Source organism: Mirounga angustirostris, unplaced genomic scaffold, assembly GCF_029215605.1.
Source record: "Mirounga angustirostris isolate CCGP_5_RB_7025 unplaced genomic scaffold, mMirAng1.0.hap1 SCAF_10, whole genome shotgun sequence".
Classification (NCBI taxonomy): Eukaryota; Metazoa; Chordata; class Mammalia; order Carnivora; family Phocidae; genus Mirounga; species Mirounga angustirostris.
Genome location: NW_026991718.1, coordinates 53,307,727 through 53,331,256, shown reverse-complemented (window position 1 = coordinate 53,331,256; position 23,530 = coordinate 53,307,727). Strand labels below are relative to the sequence as shown.

General features: G+C 35.9%; 1 protein-coding gene across 2 annotated transcripts in view; it reads right to left on the bottom strand.

The window, feature by feature from the left end:
* PPP3R1 (protein phosphatase 3 regulatory subunit B, alpha) overlaps window positions 1-23,530 on the bottom strand; it is a 72,950-nt gene that overhangs the window by 21,307 nt on the left and 28,113 nt on the right. For both annotated transcript variants that reach the window (XM_064572419.1, XM_045884871.3), the window contains exon 2: window positions 16,773-16,812. In XM_064572419.1, coding sequence (XP_064428489.1) covers window positions 16,773-16,812 — 40 coding nt within the window. The remainder of the gene's footprint in view (window positions 1-16,772; window positions 16,813-23,530) is intronic.

The following is a 23,530-nucleotide window of genomic DNA, read 5'->3' as shown; positions in this document are numbered from 1 at the left end:
TTACTGCACATGGCAGTTTCATTCTTTTTATAGCAGAACAGTATTTTATAGCAGAACAGTGTATATATATATACACACACACACACACACAGTCTCTTTATCCATTCATCTATCAATGGACACTTGGGACTCCTTTCATAATTTAGCTATAGCAAATAATGCTGCTATAAACACAGGGGTGCACATATCCCTTTGCTGTTTTTGTATTTTGGGGGTAGGTACCCAGTAGTGCGATTACTGGATTGTAGGGTTATTTTTAACCTTTTGAGGAACGAACCTCCATGTTTTCCCACAGTGCCTGCACCAGTTTGCATTTCCCCCCAATAGTGCAAGAGGGTTCCTTTTTCGCCACATCCTCATTAAGACTTGTTTCTTGGGTTTTTTATTTTAGCCACTCTGACAGGTGTGGAGTGATATCTCATTGTAGTTTTGATTTGCATTTCCCTGATGATGAGTGATGTTGAGCATCCTTTCACGTGTCTGTTGGCCATTTGTATGTCTTCTTTGGAGAAATGTCTGTTCATGTGTTCTACCCATTTATAATTGGATTATTTGTTTTGGGGGCGTTGAGTTGTATCAGTTCTTTATGTATTCTGGATACTAGCCCTTTATCAGATAAGTCATTTGTAAGTATCTTCTCCCATTCTGTAGATTGCCTTTTAGTTTTGATTATTTCCTTTGGTATGCAGAAGCTTTTTATTTTGATGAAGTCCCAAGAGTTTATTTTTGCTTTGGTTTCCCTTGCCTCGGAAGACTTATCTAGAAAATGTTGCTACAGCTAATGTCAGAGAAATTACTGCCTGTGCATTCTCTTCTAGAACATTTATGGTTTTATGTCTCACATTTAGGTCTTTAATCCATTTTGAATTTATTTTTATATGTATGGTTTAAGAAAGTAGTCTAGTTTCATTCTTGCACATGTGGCTGTTAAATTTTCCTAACAACATATATTGAAGACAGCTACAGTAAATTTTAATAAATACGGTCAACTGGACATATTAGTACTAGAGTAATATAATACTAAGAGACAGAAAGTTGCATATTCATTCATCACTCTCTCAGATAAAGAAACACAACCATGTCTCTTCATATTTTTTCTCATTTAGAAAAAATGAATAAAAGAGATTCCAAAATAGTATTATATAATAGAGACATCTCGGTCTCTAGCTGCTAAAGCATTATTATTATTACTACATACACCCTAAGCTGCTACTCCACTGTTAGGGTTAAAAGAAAAACTTTGAAGTCTAAGCTCTTTTAGGTGATTCTGAGATTTCTCAAAATGAAAAGAAATAAGCAGAATGGTAGAAAATTAACTTTCCATGAACTTTAGCCAATTCCCAATAATTGTGTAGTAGTCAACAGAAACAAGATTATTCCTCCCTAAGGAAACTCTTTTAAATAGCCGATTTATAAATAACATACTACTAGTCTACTAATCATGTAAGAACAAAAACAAAGTCTTCTCAAATCCTTCTAGCGGTAATAATATTTTGAAAGAAACCTAAACGTAATGTGGGATCCTGTTTAGAATCCTGGAAAAGAAAACTTTTCAGATGTCACCAGTTTTTTCACTAAAATATGCAGTTTAATAATATTGTACCAATGTTAATTTCTTGATTTTGGTAACTGTACTATGGTTTAGTGAGACATTAACATTAGAGGAAGCTAGATGAGAGATATCTGGGAACTCTACTATTTGAGACCTTTTTATAACTTTTTAAAAATAATTTCTCCTTAAGTCTCCTCTAATTTGTGACAACTCTTAATTCTTCCCTTGTCTTCCACGATCTTGAAACTTTTAATCCAGTATTTTGTAAAATGTCCCTCAGCTTGAGCTTGTTGATATTTTCTCATGATTAGGATGAATTTGGGCATTTGGGGCAAGAACACCATAGAAATGATAATGTGTCCCTATCAGCACATTGTTATCAAAGGATTCATAAGGTCAATGTGTTTTTGCTAGTGATATTAACTTTGATCACTTGGCCAGCGTGGTGTCTGTCAGATTTCTCCACTATAAATCTACTACCTTTCCCTCTGTATTAAAAAATATCAGGGAATCGGGGAAAAGGGGTACCCCCCACCTCAATACTTTGAGACTATGCATATATCCTATTTCTCCTAAAACTGTGACCTAATTTTAGCATCCATAGGTGAATCTTGTGTGCAAGATTTTATTACTATGGTATCTGCTTAATAATGATTTTCTTTTCCCCTCTTTCTTCCTACATTAATTGAAATGTTCCTATTTAAGAAAAAATTTGAAACTGTCCCTTCTCATTTCTTTCTTTATTCAATTATTCATATCACAACATGGATTCACAGATATTTATTTTATTCTACAGGTTAAAATCCAATAATATTCATTACTTGTTAATCAAAGTTTTCCAGCTTTGTTTAGGTACTTACTACCTCAGGTTGGCTCCTGTATGACCTATCAACAATCCCCATTTTGAGCACCTCCTTAATTTCTGGCACCATAAAATATTCCAGCCTCATCCTGACTATACATGATGTTTCCAAGAAGAGATTCCTCAATCTATTTTGTATGGCAGAATATTTAGAACTATATTATAGAATGAAAACTATTAGGAAAGATTACTCTAATAAGGAATCTCAGAATTTCTATCTTAGAAATATTCTGGAAAGAACCATCAGGCATGACAAAATTACTTATGAAGAAACATGTACTGAATTACTCTCATAAAGACTATCACAAGAACAAAGCACTATAGTTTTATCAATACAAGGTATTGGGTAGCTTCTCAACATAAAGTTTGATTTTAAAGTCTCTTGTAAAATGTATCTCCTACAAAGGTAATGAGTAATGTATTTTCATGTTACCCCAGATAAGATGCAAAAACCACCAGAGGGCGCAGTAGAGATGGTCAGAGATAAAACCTTCATAAGCAGTTCCCCCCCAAAACCACCAATTCTGTACTGACCTTGTGTATAGACAAGAAGTTTAATATTTATATTCTGCAAGGAACTGTTTGACAACAAAAAAAGAACCCTACCAATATCATTAGAGAAATGAAAAAGCATTTTATGAAGTATGAACACAAGTCACACTAATTTGTGCTGTCTTTTCTTACAAAGAAAAACTGTCATCCACTTAAAAGGTCTAGATTTTAGGGTTATATCATAATTTTCTAATGCAAGAGGCAACATGCACTTTTGGTGTTTCTAGATTATAATTTTTATATAATTTAAAAATGAAGTAGGGGCACATGGGTGGCTCAGTTGGTTAGGCATCTGCCTTTGGTTCAGGTCATGATCCTGGGGTCCTGGGATCAAGTCCCACGTTGGGCACCCTGCTCAGCAGGGAGTCTGCTTCTCCATCTCCCTCTGACCCTCCCCCCTGCTAATGCTTTCGCTCACTCTCTCTAATGAATAAAAAATCTTTTTAAAAAAATGAATTGTCAAATATGTGAAAGCCGACATCAGTACCAAGAATTATTGAGTTGTAAAATGCTATTAAGAAATTTTAAGCCAATTTTGAGAAATAACTGACATTCCAAAAGTATATTATTAAATACATAGTTCTATAGGTTTTGACAAATGTATACACCTATGTAAGTAAGCATCACTACAATCAAGATAAAAGCACATTTCCATCATCCCAAAATGTTCCCCTGAGCCCTTCTGCAGTCAAATCACATCCCCTACCACCAATTGCCGGTAACCACTGTTCTGCTTTCTGTAACTTAATTATGTCTAGAATTTCATATAAATGGGATTATATAGGATGTACTCTTGTATCTATCTTCTTTTTCTCATCTAGTTCTTTTACATTAATTCAAACTGTCTCATATGTCACCAGTTTGTTCCTTTTTATTGCAGAATAGTATAGTCCACTGTATGGATATACACTTTTTTTTTAAGGCATTCATGGGTTACTAGACATACCTGCTATTTCCTGTTTGGGACTATTAGGAATAAAGCTGCTAAGAATATTCACAAATTCTTTTTGTAAACAAATGTTTTCCTGGACTTGCTATGTCACACGGGGTAAGCATATATTCAACTTTCAGAAACCATCAAAAAGTTTTCCAGAGCGGTATACCATTTTACACTCTCATCATCAATGTAGGAGAACTCCAGGAGCTCCACATCCTTGTCAACATGTGGTACTGTCAGTCTTTTTAAGTTTAGTCATTCTAGTGGGTAGTACCGCTATGTATAGTTTTAATCTGCACTTCTCTGAGGACTAGTGATCTTGAGCATCTTTTTCATGTGATCATTGTCAATTCATCTATCTTCGTTTGTGAAGTGACTGTTCAAATCTTTTACCCTTTTAAAAACTGGGTTGTCTGAAAGAGTTGTGAAATTCTGTCTGTATACTGACTGATGCAATCCTCTGTCAGGCATAGGTATTTCAAGTATTTTCTCCCAGTCTGTAAGCTGCCTTTCCATAGGTGTCTTTTAAAGACCAAAAATGTGGGGTGCCTGAGTGGTTCAGTTGGTTGAGCATCTGTCTCTTGATTTTGGCTCAGGTCATGATTGGGGTCATCAGACTGGGCCCTGCGTCGGGCTCCACACTCAGTGCAGAGTCTGCTTTGAGACTTTCTCTCTCTCTCCCTCTCATGCTGCCCCTCCCCAGCCCCAAGCTCAATAAATAAAATCTTAAACAGCAAAAATGTTTTATTTTGATGAAATCCATTTTTTCTTTTATGATTCATGTTTTGTTTTGTTTTTTTAAAGATTTTATTTATTTGACAGAGAGAGACACAGCGAGAGAGGGAACACAAGCAGGGGGAGTGGGAGAGGGAGAAGCAGGCTTCCCGCGGAGCGGGGAGCCCAATGCGGGGCTTGATCCCAGGACCCTGGGATCATGACCTGAACCGAAGGCAGACGCTTAACGACTGAGCCACCCAGGCGCCCTATGATTCATGTTTTATGTGTACTAAAAATCTTTGTCTATCCTGGTTGTGAAGATTTTCTCCTTTAAGTTTTCTTCTAGAAGTTCCATAGTTCTAGCTTTTATGTTTAAATCTATGACCCATGTAAATTTTTATATATGGTATAAGTAAGGGTAGAGGCAAATTTTTATTCCATATAGAAATATAGTTATATTTTGTTTAAAAGTATCCCTTACAATGGTATCTTTGACGCATTTGTGAAAAATCAACTCTACAGGGGGACCTGGGTGGCTCAGTCAGTTAAGCATCCAACTCGATTTTGGCTCAGGTCATGATCTCAGGGTTGTGAGATAAAGCCCTGTGTCAGGTTCTATACTCAGCACAGTCTGCTTGAGATTCTCTTTCCCTCTATCCCTCCCGCTCATGCTCTCTCAAATAAATAACTCAATCTTTTTAAAAAATCAACTATACAAATCAGTATGTTGTACACCTTAAATTTATACAATGTTACATTGTTATATATTGGCACAATGTCAACTATATTTCAATTAAATAAAAATTAGAAACCAATCAAATTATATATTTACCAGTGAAGCTACATGTATGTATATATGTATGTATGTATGTATGTACGTATTTATATGGATCTATACCCTCTACTCTGTTCCACTGATTTGTCTATCTTAGACCAATACCAGTCTTATGTTTTATAGTAAATCTTTCAATCTTGGTTGTTCTTTTTCAAAATTGTTCTGGCTCTTCTAAGACCTGTACATTTCCATATGGAATTAACAGTTAGTTTGGTAATTTTTACAAAAAGCCTGCTGAGAATTTGCCAAGGATTGACTTGCATCTATAAAATCAGTCTGAGTAGAACTGATGCCTTAACAGTATCCAGTCTTCCAATCTATGAATGTGGTTATTTCTCTTCATTTATTGAGGTCTTTTTAAGTTTCTCTTAGTAATGTTTTATAGTTATGCATACAAATCTTACATATATTAGGTTAAATTTTTACATGAATAGCTCATGTTTTTTATTTTTTGTAAATGGTATTTCTGTCAATTTCATTTTAATTATTGTGACTATATAAACTTCCACTGATTTTTGCATTTGCATACTGTCCTTGTATCCTGCAATATTGCCAAAATCACTTGTTTCTAGTAACTCAACATTTGCTATATACACAATGACATCATCTGAAAATAAAGACTATTTTTTACTCCTTCCTTCCTAATCTGAACGTATTTTATTTCTTTTTCTGGACTTAATGTATTGACCAGGACTTCTGGTACAATTTTGACTACATTTGGTCAAAGTGGAAAACTATGCCTTTTTCCCAGTCTTAGGTGGGAAGCATTCAGGCTTTCATCATTAAGTATGATGTTAACTATAGGTTTTTTTATAGATGCTTTATCAAAGCTAGAAAGTTCCTTTCTATTCCTGATTTGCTAAGAGTATTTACCACTGAACCCTGTCAAAGATCTGGCTACATCTATTGATAAAATCATGGTTTTTTTCTTATTCCGTCCACATAGTGAATTATATTGTTTTTTATTTAAAAATCATACTCTGAGGATAAATTCCACTTGGTCATGTTTTATTGTCCTTTTTACATATTGCTGGATTTGATTTACAAATATTTAAAGATTTTTGCATTACATTCATGGCGAATGTTGGTCTATAGTTTTCTATAATGTCTCTGATACTGCCAATGGTGTAATGCTAGCTTCTATTTTCTGAAGGAATCTAGATTATGATTTTTTTTTTCATTAAATGTTTGCTAGAATTTACCAGTAAAGCCATGTGGCTTGGGTTTCTTTGTGGAAAGATGATTTTTTTTTTTTTTTAAGATTTTATTTATTTATTTATTTGACAGAGAGAGAGAGATCGCGAGAGCAGGAACACAAGCAGGGGGAGTGGGAGAGGGAGAAGCATGCTTCCTGCCAAGCAGGGAGCCCAATGTGGGACTTGATCCCAGGACCTGGGTATCATGACCTGAGCCGAAAGCAGACGCCTAACAACTGAGCCACCAAGGCTCCCTGCGGAAAGATTTTTAAATAAGAATTCAGGTTCATTAACAGATACAATTCTATTAAGATTTTCTACTACTTTTGTGTCAGTTTTAAGGTTTTTGTTTTTGAAGAAATTTTTCCATTTATTCTAAGGTGTAGAATTTATTGGCATAAAATTCTTCATAATATTCCCTTATTATCTTTTAACATCTGTAGGGTCTGTAATGATTTCAGTTCTTTTGTTACTGATATTGGTAATTGTGTTTTCTTTCTTCTAGAATGTTCCTTCAAAATGTGAATGCTGTATGTTCCACTGACTTCTTCCTACCTTATATAAAAGGCATAGCCAAAAATGATCCATCACACCAGAACTCACTCAGGAAAATGAATGTTGTCCAAAAACATCAAAATAAGCTGCACAGTTGCAGTAATCTTAAAATTCTTTCTTAAAATTGTTTTCAGAGCTAATGAGCTTCAGAAGAAAATTTGTCATAGAAAAGCTGTGTAATGCAATTTGTTCAAAGAAACCTTGGAGATGAAAAACTCAAGATGAGGAAGCAGACCCAGAGTTAAGTAACTTGCTCAATGCTATAAAGCTTGATGGCAAAGCTGAGTGACAGGGTTTCTTAAAATACTTTCGATCTAATTTCTCTTCCTATGTTAGTTCCATGTGAACAGTTAGTATAGAAGCTTAGGCTAAGAGATATTAGACACTGCTGTTCCTCAACCTGCATTTTCGGGCTAAGTGTGGAGGAAAGGGAATATAAGAATGTTCTCACTCCAGACAGATAAAAATCAAACCATATAATTCTGAGAGGCTCTCCAACTTATACATTACTGGTTTTCCTACTGAAGGTGTTTGTATTGATGTTGTTTTTCTCCTTTTGGTTTATCTACATTGTGGTTCTAATCAAAATAGGCAATAAGCTACTGAAAAAGCACATATTTATAAGATATATCTATAAGATCATAAAAACACGAGTTTTCTGTTATTAATAACCATGGCTTAAAAGTCACACTTTTTTTTTTTTTAAAACCTAAGCATACACTGTGTAGGTCAGTAATATATCTTACTCAAAAGATACAGCTCTTAAAGATTTCCATTGTTTTGTAAGTCAAATCCAATCCCAACCCATTACACATGATATTCTCCAGGTTTTCCTCTTATTTTTATCTGTTCCTATGTTCTGTTGCATTTAAACAGTTGCACTTCAGTTTTGTACAACTCCCCATCCCAAACTCCCCCCAAAATATGGTATTTTCACAAAAGAATGCATATTTAAGAGTCTTCTTTTACTTTACAACACCAATTATTCAAGACTTATTTATGGCTGCTCCAGAGTTCAATCTGGTTTATCAATAATGTGACACTATATACTCAGGGTTGTTGTTTTTTTTTTTCTTATTGACCTGCCTTTTACATTAAGAAATTCTGGAAGGGAGGAAGGAAGGTAGGTTCCAGCACAATTTATATAATGGCTTCTCTTTCTTCTTGAAGACATTTTTCACAGACAATTCTAGCTTCTTGCTTTAATTTGTACCAGTTGTTTTCTAGCTCACTGGCATAGCGGTTATCCTTTTCTCTAAGACACCTTTTCACTGGTGTCTTAGAGATCTGGTTTCTTGGATCTCATTTCATCTTCTTTAACTTCTATTTCATTTTTCTGGGTACATATTCAAGAACTTATGAAAGGTAAATTTACCAAGTCTTTAGATTTCTGAAAATGTCTTTAATTTGATCTCATACCTGAATAATCATTGCAACTGGTACCAAATTCTGGATTTAGGAATTCAGAACTTTGAATAAATTGCTCCACAGCTTTCTAGTATCTACTGCTGCTGCTAAGAAATCCAATGCCAACAGACTCCTATTCTTTTTAGGCAATTTTTTTCCCTGTCTAGCAGCTTTTAGGGTTTTCTGTCTACTTTTAGAATTTTAAAATTACAAAAGAAGTTGAGACTAAATGTTGATCCTTTTTCACCAAAACTTCTTGGTTATCACAATGCTCTTTCAATCAGAAGATTTGATTTTACTTATCTCCTACTATTTCACTGATTAGTTTTCCTTCTATTTTATCTATTACATCTCTTGAAATTTACTCTGGGCAGATGCTATTACTCGCTGTATTTGTGCCCCAAATCTTTCCTTTTTTGTATATTTTTCGTTACCCTTCGCTATAACATTCTGAAGGAGATCCAAGAATTCATTATACTTTTGCTAACTGGTTGGTTAGGCTTTTTCACGAGTTAAAGTAACTAACTTCTACATACCACTATAAAATTATTGAAAAAAAAAAAACTTTTTTTAAAAGATTTTACTTTTATTTATTTGACAGAGAGAGAGACAGCCAGAGAGGAAACACAAGCAGGGGGAGCAGGAGAGGGAGGCCTGATGCGGGGATCGATCCCAGAACCCTGGGATCATGACCTGAACCAAAGGCAGACGCTTAATGACTGAGCCACCCAGGCGCACCAAAATTATTGAAATTATGGTAGACTATCACATTATACGTCATGCACTTCACTGTTAAAACCTCAAATTTGTAAGTGCTACCACACCAAAATTGGATAGTCTAGCACCTCAGTTTTTCTTAACACTACCTGCCTAAAAACTTAAAATATTTAGAACCTAGCAGACAATCCAGGAATTTTTTTTAAGTTATCTATAACAAAAAACAAGGTGAACAACTCAAAACCCAGATGTTCAAGTCATACACTATGCTTTAGAAAACTTTTCATTTTTCTCTCCGTTATTCAGCTCTAAAGTTTTACTCAAAGAAAGCAGAATGTAAGTAATTCTCAGTGGACAGGCAAAATAAAGAGTTCAGGATCACTAAATTACTAAGTAAATGGTAAATCATGGCTGGTAGATTAACAAACATGAACTATGTGATACATTTATGAATATTTTAATCAAAATAACAAATGTAAAAGTCAATTTCAAAGTTAATGACAAAAAAGTTTTCTAATATTAAATAGTACAGTAGGAATAAAATGGTTTTTTAAAAAGATTTTACTTATTTGAGAGAGTGCATGTAAGAAAGGGGGAGCACAAGCATGAGGAGGGGGAGAAGGAGGTGGGGCAGAGGAGAAGCAGACTACCCGCTGAGCAGGGAGCACAACGCAGGGCTTGATTCCAGGAGCCTGGAATCATGAGCTGAGCCAAAGGCAGATGCTTACCTGAATGAGCCACCCAGGCACCCCTATAGGAATAAAATGTTGTTTGTTTGTTTGAAGATTTTATTTATTTGACAGAGAGAGACACAGTGAGAGAGGGAACACAAACAGGGGGAGTGGGAGAGGGAGAAGCAGGCCTCTTGTGGAGCAGAGAGCCCGATGTGGGGCTCGATCCCAGGACCCCAGGATCATGACCTGAGCCGAAGGCAGACGCTTAACGACTGAGCCACCCAGGAGCCCCAGGAATAAAATGTTTGAAACATTTTGACCTGTGCACATTCAAACTGAATTTTTATCGATATTAAAAAGGTTTCCTCCAAAGATTTCTGAGATGATGAATAAAGGTTTGAGAGTCAACCAGAACTCACTCTTTAGAACACACATTATTTAAAAATCAGTTAAGCACCTGACTCTTGATTTCAGCTCAGGTCATGATCTCAGGGTCATGAGATCGAACCCTTCATGGGGCTCTGTGTTTAGCAGGCAGTCTGCTTGAGATTCTCTCTCTCTCCCTCTGCCCCTCCCCCAACTCGTGGGTGCACTCTAAAGTAAATAAAATCTTTAAAAAAATGAATACTGAGGGGTTCCTGGGTGGCTCAAGTCATTAAGCATCTGCCTTTGGCTCAGGTCATGATCCCAGGGTCCTGGGATCAAGCCCCACATTGGGCTCCCTGCTCTGCGGGAGGCCTGCTTCTCCCTCTCCCACTCCCCTTGCTTGTGTTCCCTCTCTCGCTGTGTCTTTCCTCTGTCAAATAAATAAATAAAATCTTTAAAAAAAAAGAATACTGAATGGAATTAAGCTAGTCCATATAAGGAAGGGAAAAGAGGAATGCAGAAATAAAAGAAATTAAATTCACCTTAGAGTAACTTTTTCTCTGAAAAAGTCTGTTTTTATAACAAAGAAAAACTAGATTCTAAAGAATATGAATACATAAACTTCCCTGCAACAATCTGATTAAAAGCAGAAATTAATAGCACAAAGTAGTCTCTACATTTTCAAGTCACCTGTAAATACTCAAACCAGAAGCAAAATTGCCTGAATATGAGACTGTTTACTCACAATGAGAGCAGTGTCCTAAAGGCTAATTAGGTCTTCAAGGTTTCTACAGATAGTTCTTTATGCAAAAGGACATGCCTTCAGAGTCGGCCAAGAAGTCACCTTCTAATGAAAGAAAATTGAGAAATGTTTTTAGATAAAAGATTTCTTGAGGCGCCTGGGTGGCTCAGTCGGTTGGGCGTTTGACTCTTGATTTCAGCTCAGGTCATGATCTTTGGGTCATGGAATAGAGCCCTGCATCAGACTCCACTCAGTGCAGAGTCTGTTTGGGATTCTCTCTCTCCCTCTCCCTTTGCCCCTCCCCCTGCTCATGCTCTATCTCTAAAATAAATAAAACCTAAAAAAAAAAAAAAAAATTTCTTTCATCTATATTCAGCCTACAAAATAAGCCAGACGTAAGTTTACCAATTTTATCAGAAACATTCAGAATTATACTGGTTTTATCATCAGTAAAAATTAGCTGACTCTGAGTTTCTACTCAAACTTCCAACTATTCCCCCATTTAGTCTCTGCTTCAACTATCTGAAGTAGTAACTTTTATTCAGCCACTTTTCCAAGTTATCATGCCAACTTACAACTAAGGTCTCAACTTTGAGCAAATCACCCCAGTAGAGTGTACATTTCCTAGTCCAGCCAGGTTAGCCAACAGACAACAAAGTCACAATGGCCTAGAATAATTTAACTCAATAAGAAGTGAACACTGAATTGAGAAACAAAAATATAAGGAGGAGGAAGAGGAGGAGAGGAGGAGAATACCTATCTATGTATTGGACAAGTCCAGTTTTACCTAAAATCATTCTATAAACACAAATACAACATTTATCTTGTAAAACCTACTATAAGGAAGGTGATGAAAAATGTGACTCTGGAGCGTGACTACTTGAGATCAACTCATGGTTTTGTTACTTTACCTGCTGCTGTGTGGTCTGAAGCCTGTTACTGAAGTCCCTCTACCTCCTGTTTTCTCATCTATACAACAGGGAAAATAAACCTCTCTCATGAGGCTATAGTGAGGATTAAAAAGATTAATGTATGTGAATTGCTTAGAACAATGCCTGGCACATGTCAAATGCCATATAAGTATTTGTTGTGATTATTTATGAAAATAAATACCTATCACCATTGGTAACTACTGAGTTTTCCTAAAGGTACAGCCTTTTAAATTATCTAAATAGTTGTCTATTACTCCAGCTGTGAGCTCTTACTAGCTTATTCAGTCAACAGCTATTTATTCAGCATCTGCTTTATGCCAGGCATTGCACTTACACTTCTACTGTCAATGCCTCAATTCCTTTATTGGTGAAAACTGCTTAAACAGCCTCTTATTATTATTAAAGCTTGCTGTGTTGCATGCCATACTTAACTATAAATCAATTATTTCTCTTGATATTACTCTTTAGTTACTTCCCTCTCCCTTTTTCCATTATTAAAAAAAAAATCTTTTAATAATGGAAAATTTCACATACAATAGTTTAATGAATCAAATAGTTTAATGAATCCCATATACCTATCATCCAGCTTCAACCAGCTTCAATTAACACATGAGAAATCTTAGTTTACTTATACACCCATTTCAATTATCTTACAACAAACTCCAGACATACCATTTCCTTGTAATTGATCAGTATTTATCTCTAAAATGTTTTTTAAAAACATCACAATAACATTACTTGAAAAAATATTTAATAAAGTAATAATTAACTCCTTGGTATTAAATAATCATGCTCCAATTTCCCCAACCATCACAAATGACTTTACAGGTTTTTTGAATCCATCAAATTTGGCAAACAGGCAATGTGTCATAAAATGAGGGTGGCCTTAATAGTAACAGTTTAATGACAGTAGTAAGAGATGAAAGCCAGAATGCAGCAGGCCAAGAAATGAGCAGAAATAAGGAAATAGAGAAAACTGCATATGCTCTTTTTTTGAGAAGTTCAAGTAGAAGAAAAAGTAAAAGGTACACACAGAATCAGAATCACAGCATAATTGGTTAGATGTGTAAACTGAAGAGAGATGAAGAGGCTGAAGATATCGAAGACATAGGAAAAAAACAACAGAAACAAAATAAGGTCCTAGAGATGAGACTGGATGAAGTTAAAAGCACAAGAGGCTGACCCTAAATAAGGGAGCTATAACACAAACTCCCGACAGAAGCAGTTAGTAAAGTATGTATCGGACTGGGAAAATTAGCAGGCAGGGGTGGAAGGTGGAGGTGGGGACATGTGAAGGCTAACACTTAAAATGTTTCCAATCTTCTTAAGAATCAGGAGACAAAGCACTGATTAAAAGCAGAGTACTGGAAAGGATTATGTAGGGAATTTGGAAAGAATGTTGAAGACCTGGATGGAATTTAAGAAGACTGAAAAAGTATATAAACAAATGGGCCCAGCTGTATTCCAAGTTAATCAGCATTCAACTCTTATACAGCTTCCAAAACCATTTTCAAGCATCATCCCTTCCACAAAGCTTTTTTTTTTGGAGAGAGAGAGGGAGAGAGAGAGAATCTTAAAGTGGAGCCAGGCAAGGGACTTGATCTCACTCTCAGGACCCTGAGATCATGACCTGAGCAGAGTCAGACACTTAACTGACTGAGTCACCCAGGTGCCCTTCCATGAAGTTTTTCTTAATGTCCTTAACCAAAAGTAATTTTCCCTCCTTAGAACTTTTTTACTTCTCATAATGGTTTACTTGTACTGTAATAATTTCACCCAACAGCCAGACTGTAAGCACTTTGTGGGTGCTTACTTATCTGTGTATCACAGGGCCAAAGGCAGTACCTTACAGGATATAATTTAGATTCTTCTTACCTTTTTAAAAAGCACAATTTAAATACTAAAAGAACAAAACAGACAGTAACTACATGAAGAGTTAAGAAGACCACTCAAGGCAGGGACAATTACATAAAGCCTCATTAAGAACATAGAATTGAGGTGGGTCTTGGAGGGATGAGAAGGCATGACATCATTTTACCTGAACAAGGAAGTATAAATAGTGAAGTGCCTCAAGGATTAGTTTTAACATTCTTATCTATAATGGTAGCTATTCACAGATAACAATAAGCTCTTTCAATAATGAAGAGTTTTCTTAAATGAGCAAAAAAGTTTACTGCAACATGTGGGTGGGGGAAAAGTAGCGGTTTTAATGTGGACAGGTTCTTTGGGGAAATTCATCCAAATCATGTATAAAATTGGTAAAAGCACATTTTATTCTAGTGAACCAAATAGGGAACAGAGAAAAATCCAGATAAGATTCATAGCTGGTTGAACAATCATTGGCAAGTATAGATCTTTAGTAACAAGGCTCAACAGTTTCATAAAAGCATAAATGAAGTCATAAGAAAGAAGACATAGTTCTAATGATAAAACTGAAAGGAGCAGCTTTAATAGTGTATGAAATTTTAAATACCACACATTTAAAAAAAAAATTGGTCTTTGCCATCCTGGATGTGTGTCCCCTTAGGGACCTCTTTGCGTGGCAAAGAAACAAAAACTAACTTCCTAAAACCTCTTTCCTGTTGTAATCCCAATAGCCAAACCCAACTCTATTTGTAGTCTGAAGCCCAGCTAATTACAGATTTCCAGACCTTCTTTTTGCCCACTAGCAACTGGAGAAATAATTATGTCACATGCTCAAACCAAACACTAAGTGGCAAGGCACAATTTTAAACAGAATCCTTTCAATTCTAAAGAAACTATAAAACTGACACAGTAAACTTTGCCAGAGACAAGAATTATAGATCTACATAACACCCGGGACACCAGTATGTAACTACTCTAATCTTGATCATATTTCAGAGGCAGGTTAGACACTGACAGAAGTGACAGTTCTCCAATCCAGAGGACCATGACAGTCTGTAACAGGATTTGGCAAACTTTTTCTGTAACAGGCTGGGTAGTAAATATTTTAGGCTTTGCATACTACATGGTCTTTGTTACAACTATTCAATTCTGCCACTGTCACATAAAAACAGCCACAGGCAGTATATAAGCAAATGGGCCCAGCTGTATTCCAACAAAACTTTATTAACAAAAACTGCCGGTAGGCAGTAGTTCACCAACCCCTGGTCTACAGTGTCATATTTAGGTTTGATTTTTAGTCAATTCTAGCAATATGCTGATGTAACAATTTATCCTCACGTTTAAAATAGAAACATACACCTACATATGATCATAATTACACAAGAAACTCATTTTATTTTATTTATTTATTTATTATTATTTTTAAAGATTTTATTTATTTATTTGACAGAGAGAGACACAGCGAGAGAGGGAACACAAGTAGGGGGAGTGGGAGAGGGAGAAGCAGGCTTCCCGTGGAGCAGGGAGCCCGATGCGGGGCTCGATCCCAGGACCCTGGGATCATGACCTGAGCCGAAGGCAGACGCTTAACCGACTGAGCCACCCAGGCGCCCCAAGAAACTCATTTTAAAAAGCCTGGGAGGAAACAGTAAAATCAAATGTAAACAGGAGATGGGATGACAGAATTACAGGTAACTGGTCTTAGAGTATGACCATTTAAAAAAAATTTTTTTTAATTGTAGGAAGTCACAAAATATAAGATAAAATGATTAATAAATAATTTCAGATTATAACTATTTTAAAGAAAATAAACAGGGTACTATTCATGATAAGAGAGAATCTAAGCAGAGTAGAGAGAGAGAACACATCTCCAAACAGGTGACATTTATGCTGACAGAATGACAACACAGTCAGTCAAATAAAGAGCTGACAGAACATCATTCTACCCAGGGCTCACAAGCAAACAAAGGTGTAGAAGAGAATGAAATTGACATGTGTTTTGGGAAAAGGAGACCAATGAAACATAAAGAGCAACTGGGAAAATGGTTTTAGTAAGACACTAAGGAAGTGACACTTCATCGCAAGGTAAGAAGTCTCCGAACAAGGAAGAGCCAGCTACATCAAACAGGGACAGAAAGGGCAAGAAGATTCAGAATGGTTTAGGGATTCTGGGACCTCATGATGGCAACTAAATTTACCAAAAGTCCCTATTCCAATTCTAAAGATCTCTCCTTTACCCAATTATTGCCCTTCCACACAAGAGACTTTATGATTTTTATTTAACCTCCCTCGTCCTCTGACTGATCCTTAAATCAAGAATGTCTAAAACTGTAATTTTCTTTCTTCACGTTCTCCAGTATGGTCAGAAATGACCAGACCACCCACACTTTTTATACTCCTCATTCCCCTGAAAAACATCTTTTGCAATAGCTACTTGGTCTATGGAAGTTTGCCTTCAACAAACATTTTGTTACCAAAGGATAAATAAACTAGCTGTTTACTTGAAACTTTATTAATCTGAAAAGCTTCTGTTAGGTTGCTCCACTGAGATTTGAGAAGGATAAATAAACTAGCTGTTTACTTGAAACTTTATTAATCTGAAAAAGCTTCTGTTGGGTTGCTCCACTGAGATTTGAGGGTTGATTTGTAACTACAGCATAGTGTAGATAATAAAGAACAGTTCTATTTAAAAAAATTTCCCTACTCTGATAACTTAAAAAGACTGTAAGTCAAATTCATTACCCACTTTAAATAGTTAAGGGCTAACTTTGCTATAAAGATATATAGAGCGGTATGATATATATACATACATAGGGATGTGTAAATAAAAGAAATTCTTGATAACGAGAATATCTGACTTACAGTGTGAGCACATTTCCAAAGGATAACTTGCCTCATTTCCCTGGAGAAAAGAAATAAATAATAATTAGTCACAAAATTGACACAAATTTCTTTAAAAGGTTAAATATTTTGAGTCACAAAACATAGGGAAATAAGCCAAAAACCAAAGTGGCTAGATCTATAAATTAGTTTTTTGATATGAAAAATATTACACAACATGACAGTGCTCTTGAATCAAACAGGCCTGAGCTGTGTGACTTACACAAACATTTGAGTTAAAATTTATTTTAAATATTTTTAATGCCCTAAATATGTTGTCTACCAAACTATCATACACTGGAGACTATCAAGGCTCTAACTGAATTCAATTTGGGACAGAGCTCAGAAAAAAAGCTCCTCCTGCCACCTCTATTTAAATGAAGTTTCCTGAGACTGTAAAGCTCTTAAAAAGAAAAAACCAAAAAACATTTATAACTGCACTAAAACAATTTTCTATATGCTATGCAACTAAAATAAGACAAATATTCATTGGAAGGTGGGTCTAATGTAAGATAGCCAATTCAAATTTTTTTCTTAAGTCTTATTTCATGGATAAACTCCACGTTGATATAATTTATCTCAATTCCTATATTTATAAAATATATAAAACCAACCATCTGTTTTCTGTACAGGATTCCATTTGAATCTATTTAAGGAAAAAAAGAGCTTGAGAAAAACTACAGACCTCGCCCAAAGCTTACATTTAATAATTCTTAATGAACTGAGCCCAGGGAGGTCAAGTACCTGGTGGATAATCACACCATTTTGATTAGTTATAAAACCAGGAGTAGTTCTAAAACAGTAAAAACTCCAAATACAACAGACTCACATGAGGTAAAAATCATGAAGATCTTTTAAAAAGTCTACAGAATTTAGGGGCGCGTGGATGGTTCAATCGGTTAAGCATCCTACTCTGGATTTTGGCTCAGGTCATGATCTCAGGGTCAGGGGATCAAGCCCCATCCAGCTCTGGGCTCAGCATAGAGTCTGCTTGTCCCTCTCCCTCTGCTTCTCCCCCTCCCTCTGCTTCTTCCCGCCCCCATCTCTAAAATAAAGTCTTTAAAAAAAGCCTACAGAATTTTAAATAACATAAATTGAGCTTTTAAAGTTCAGTGATACAGTCAGAGTAGCATGCATCCTATATTCATTCCATTTACCTAATCTTGACCTTGTCTAGCAATGTGTATAATAGGATTAACATACGAATATAGAGATTAAGAAATTATTGAATACAGCCTGAAAAAAACATTTTAGTCTGGCTCATTAGCTTTTAAACTCCTAAAAGTATCTTATACTATGTAAATTTGAGGTCTAAGAAAGGTTACCAGTAAATTAGCATCCTCAATTCTTATGTCACCAATAACCAGTCTTTCCCTTGAAAATTATAGCAGATAACGGCAATTTTCCAGAACTGGTTAATTTTAGGTTACTTTATCAAATATATATTAAAAATAGAAGAAATAGCAAAAATTAATAAAACGTGATAGTAATGAGCAGAGACAGAGTTCTTGCTTATTCCACCTCTTACTGGATTTAAGATTCTTACCATGATTCCTATCTTTTACTGCCTCACATATTTCATGCCTAAATTTTTAAAATACACTTTTTTAAATTTATTATTTATGTATTTATTATTTATTTTTTAAAATTTTGTCTATTTAGGGACGCCTGGGTCACTCAGTCGTTAAGCGTCTGCCTTCGGCTCAGGTCATGATCCCAGGGTCCTGGGATCAAGTCCCACATCGGGCTCCTTGCTCAGTGAGGAGCCTCCTTCTCCCTCTGCCTCTGCTGCTCCCCCTGCTTGTGCTCTCTCTCTCTCTGACAAATAAAAAAATATATATATTTTGTCTATTTATTTGACAGAGAGAGCAAGCACAAGCAGGGCGAGTGGCAGGTAGAGGGAAGAAGAGAAGCAGGCTCCCTGCCAAGCAGAGACACCAATGCAGGGCTGATCCCAGGACCCCAGGATCATGACCTGAGCGGAAGGTAGACACTTAACCAACTAAGCCACCCAGGAGCCCCTTAAAATACACTTAAAAAAAAAAATCTCATTCTACTCTACCTTAAGAATAAGTATGTTTCTTGAGAGGCTCTCAAAAAAACAATACAATTAATACTTTGGATTGTCATTCTGAATTGGGTTGTTGGTTTTTTTGTTGTTGTTTGGTTGGTTTTGGTTTGGGTTTCTTTGACGATAATGATTAATATTTTAATTGTCTTAAAAGTGAGGGCATGGGCGCCTGGGTGGCTCAGTTGGTTGGGCGACTGCCTTCGGCTCAGGTCATGATCCTGGAGTCCCGGGATCGAGTCCCGCATCGGGCTCCCTGCTCGGCGGGGAGTCTGCTTCTCCCTCTGACCCTCCCCCCTCTCATGTGCTTGCTCTCTCTCATTCTCTCTCTCTCAAATAAATAAATAAAATCTTTAAAAAAAAAAAAAAAGTGAGGGCATGGGGCGCCTGGCTGGCTCAGTCAGTAGAACATGAGACTTCTGATCTCAGGCTCATGAGTTCAAGCCCCACCCTGGGTGTAGAGATTATTTAAATAAATAAATAAAACTTAAAAAAAGTGAGGGCAAAAAGGTTATATAGTAGCTTCATGGAGAACTCTGAAACCAGGTCCTTGTTTCTTCAACCCACTGACCTTTATAATGTTATCAATTCTTTATAAATGATACCATCCATCCTCTATCTTTATCATTCCCAGCTAGCCAGCATCCACAAAACCCAAGGACCAGCCCAGCTGGAGCCCTTCAGTGCTTATCCACTAACACTGAATGCCTCATCTGTCTCCCAAACTTAGAACCCATATATCCAAAAGATTACTTCAACCTCAACCTGTCTAATCTGTGCCCAGCAAAAATATCTTTCAAATAGTAAGGCAAATACTTTCCCCAGATAACCAAAAACTAAAAGAATTAAGCTCCAATACACATGCACTACAAAAAAAGTCATAAGAAAATTCTTCAGGCAGAAGAAAAATGATACTAAATGGAAATTTGGATCTAGACCAAGAAATGAAGATCACCAGAAATGGTAAACATGTAAATATAAAAGACTTTTTTCTCATTTTTAAGTGTCTTTAAAATATAACTGACTGTTTAACACAAACATAATAAAAATATATTCTGGGGCATAAAATGTATACTGTAGAAGTAAACTGTATTACAAAAGCAGCTCAAATGTGAGACACAAGAATGATGTATGTTGTCAAGATCATACACTATGAGGGAAACATTACAATGTTATTTGAAAGTAGAGCATAATGTTAAAGATGTATATTATAAACCCTAGAGCAACCACTTTCTAATAAAAAGATAAATAAAATGGTATCATAAAGAATATTCAATCCAAAGGGAGGCAGATAAATAGGAAAAAAGAGACAAAAATCAAATGTGGAAAAAATAGAAAGTAAAATAGCAGGATGGCAGATTTAAATCCAAACATTTTGAGAATGATATGCTAAGTGTATCACTCTTAACAACTACAATTAAGGGAAGCCTGGGTGGCCCAGTCGGTTAAGCGGCTGCCTTCAGCTCAGGTTATGATCCCAGCCGGGGTCCTAGGATCGAGTCTAACATCAGGGTCCTAGGATCGAGTTCCGCATCGGGCTCCTTGCTCAGCAGGGAGCCTGCTTCTCCCTCTGCCCGCAGCTCCCCCTGCTTGTACTTTTGCTCACTCTCTCTAGCAAATAAATAAATAAAATCTTAAAAAAAAAAAAAAAAACTACAATTAAAGAAGATGCAACTGTAGGGCGCCTGGGTGGCTCAGCTAGTTAAACATCCAACTCTTGATTTTTGACCCAGGGTCCTGGGATTGAGCTCCACATCAGGATCCCTGCTCAGCGGGAAGTCTGCTTCTCTCTCTTACTCCCTCTCTCCCTCTGTCCCCTGCTCACACACGCACACAGGAGGTCTCTCCCTCTCTAAAATAAATCTTAAAAAAAAAAAAAGAAGATGCAACTGTATGCTTTCTATAAGAAGCCTACTTTAAAAACAGGTCAGAGCTAGGTGAGCCCTTCACCTGTGGAATCTGATGCTATCTCTAGGTAGATTATGTCAGAATTGAGTTGAATTATAGGATATCCAGCTGATGTCCAGAAATTGTGTGCATATGTGAGGAACTCCCACCACCACACTGTAATTAGGTCTACAAAAAACACACACAGGAACAGAGTTTCAAAATAAATGAAATTAAACACTAAAAAAACATAAGGGCAAACAGTCAATCATTTGGGGGATTTTAATATTTCTCTCACAGTAACTGACAGAAAACCAGTAGAACAACAACAGAAAATCAACAACACATTATCAGCCAACATGTCCTAAACCAGCAGAATATTCTTTTCCAATGCACATAGAACAATCACAAAGACATTATTCTGAGCCTAAAAAAGTCTCAATAAACTTGAAAGGTCTAAAATCATGCAGAATATATTCTCCCATTAGGATGTAATTAAACTACAAAGGTATTTGGGAATATTCAAATTTGGAAACAAAACACAATTCTAATAATAACCCATGAGTCACAGAGAAAATGACAAGAGAAATCAGAAAATATTTTGAATAGAATGAAAACAAAACCTATCAGAATTTATGGGATACAGGTTAAGCAATGTTTTGAGGAAAATGCTGTTACAAGAGAAGGTCCAAAACACAATGATCTGTTCCCAAAGTAAAAAGCTACAAAAAGAGTAAGTTAACCTAAACCAAGAGAAAACGAGAAAGAAAAAAATGAGAAATTAATAAAATAGAAGTAGACAAACAGAAGAAAAATCAATAAAGACAAAAATCCATTTTTTGGAAAAGATCAATAAGTAAACCCCCAAGACAAATCAACACAAATCCTGTAGACATTACAAGAAAAATAAAGGAATTTTCTAAACAACATTATGAAAACAAATTTTATAATTCAGATGAACAGACAAGTTTCTTTAAAGACAGTATATGACAAAACGGACTCAAGATAAAAGAGAAAAGCTGAACAGCTCTACAACTATTAAAATACACTGAATTTGAATTAAAAACTTTCCTAGAAAGAAAACTACAGACCTGGATGGCTTCACTGGTCAATTTGACCATATACTCGAAGAAAAAACATGCCAACCCTACACAAATTCTTTCAGAAAGCAGAAGGGGAAAGGAATATTTCTTAACTCATTTAATGAGGCCAATATTACCCTCATACCAAAATCAGCCAGTAACATTACAAAAAAAGAAAACTATACTCCCACACTTCTTCATGACAACAGATGCAAAAATCCTTAACAATATTTGAGCAAATCCAGAAAAAAATTTTAAAAGTAAAATTCCATGACCAACTGAGGAACATCCCAGCAATGTAAGGTTGGTTTAATATTCCAAATCAATGTGATTCACTACACTGACTAAAAAAGAAAAAACACCGTATGATCATCTCAACAAATAAGACAAATTTCAACACCTATTCATGAAAAAATAAGAACCACAATCCAGCAAGCAAAGGATCTTCCTCAATCTATAAAGGCTATCTACAAAAAGCCTACAGTTAACATCATACTTAATATGGGGAAGACTAAATGCTTTCTCCCTCAGATCAAGAAGGTAAGATATCTGCACCAGTGCAATCAGGTGAGAGAGAAGAAATAAAAGGCATACAGATTGAAAATAGGAAGTTAAACTGCCTTTACTTGCAGATAACATGATTAACATTTATGTATGTACATAAATACTAAACAAACTGCAAAAGACTATCAGAACTAATAAATGAAGCAAAGTCACCCAATACAAGGTGTATACAAAAATCAAATGCATTTCCATATAGACCTAAGTAGCCAAACATAGGACCAATGTTGAAGGAGTTACACTATCTGACTTAAAGAATTATTATAAAGCTAGAGTTGTTAATAGAGTGATATTGGTGTAAGACTAGACATAAAGATCAATGCAAAAGAATAAAATGTAAAATACACATACACAAAGTTATGTGTTTTTGACAAAGGTGTCCAGGTAATTCAATGGGGGAAAAAAAACCTTTGCAACAAATGATGCTAAAACAAATGAATATCAATATTAAAAAAAAGGAAAAGACAAAACACTTGAGTAGATATTGTATAACAAAAGATATAGACACAGCAGATAAGCAAGATGAAAAGATGTTTCACATCGTAAGACATCAGCCAAATGCAAATTAAAACTACAATTAGATACCACAATACTTGCAACTAGTATATATATGCCTAGAATTTAAAAACTAACATACCAAATGTTGCTGAAAATGTAGAACAAATGGTTATGTGCAAGGCAGAATTCTAAGATGGCCCTCTCTGAAATTCCCAGCCCTAGGTATACAAACATCTTTTCCCAGTTATTCAAATACTAATCTAGGTACTAGCTCAAAGGGATTTTGTACATGTAATTAAGTTTCCACATCAGTTGACCTTAAGATAACATTATTGGGGTGGGTCTGTTCTAATCATAAGAGCCTTTTAAGAGCAAAGAGGGGAAGTCAGAGATTCAAACCATGAGGAGAATTCAAGACTAGGGAGTGCACCACATGTCACTGAGGGCAGGCAGCTTCTAAGGGCTGAGTGCAGCCTCCAGCTGACAGTGAACAAGGAAACAGAGATCTCAATCCTACAACAGCAAGAAACTGAATCCTGCCAACAACCTAAACGAGCCCGGAAACAGATTCTTCCCCAAAACCTCCAGACAAGAGAGCTCACTCTGGCCAACACCTGGATTTCAGCCTTTTGAGTCCCTGAAGA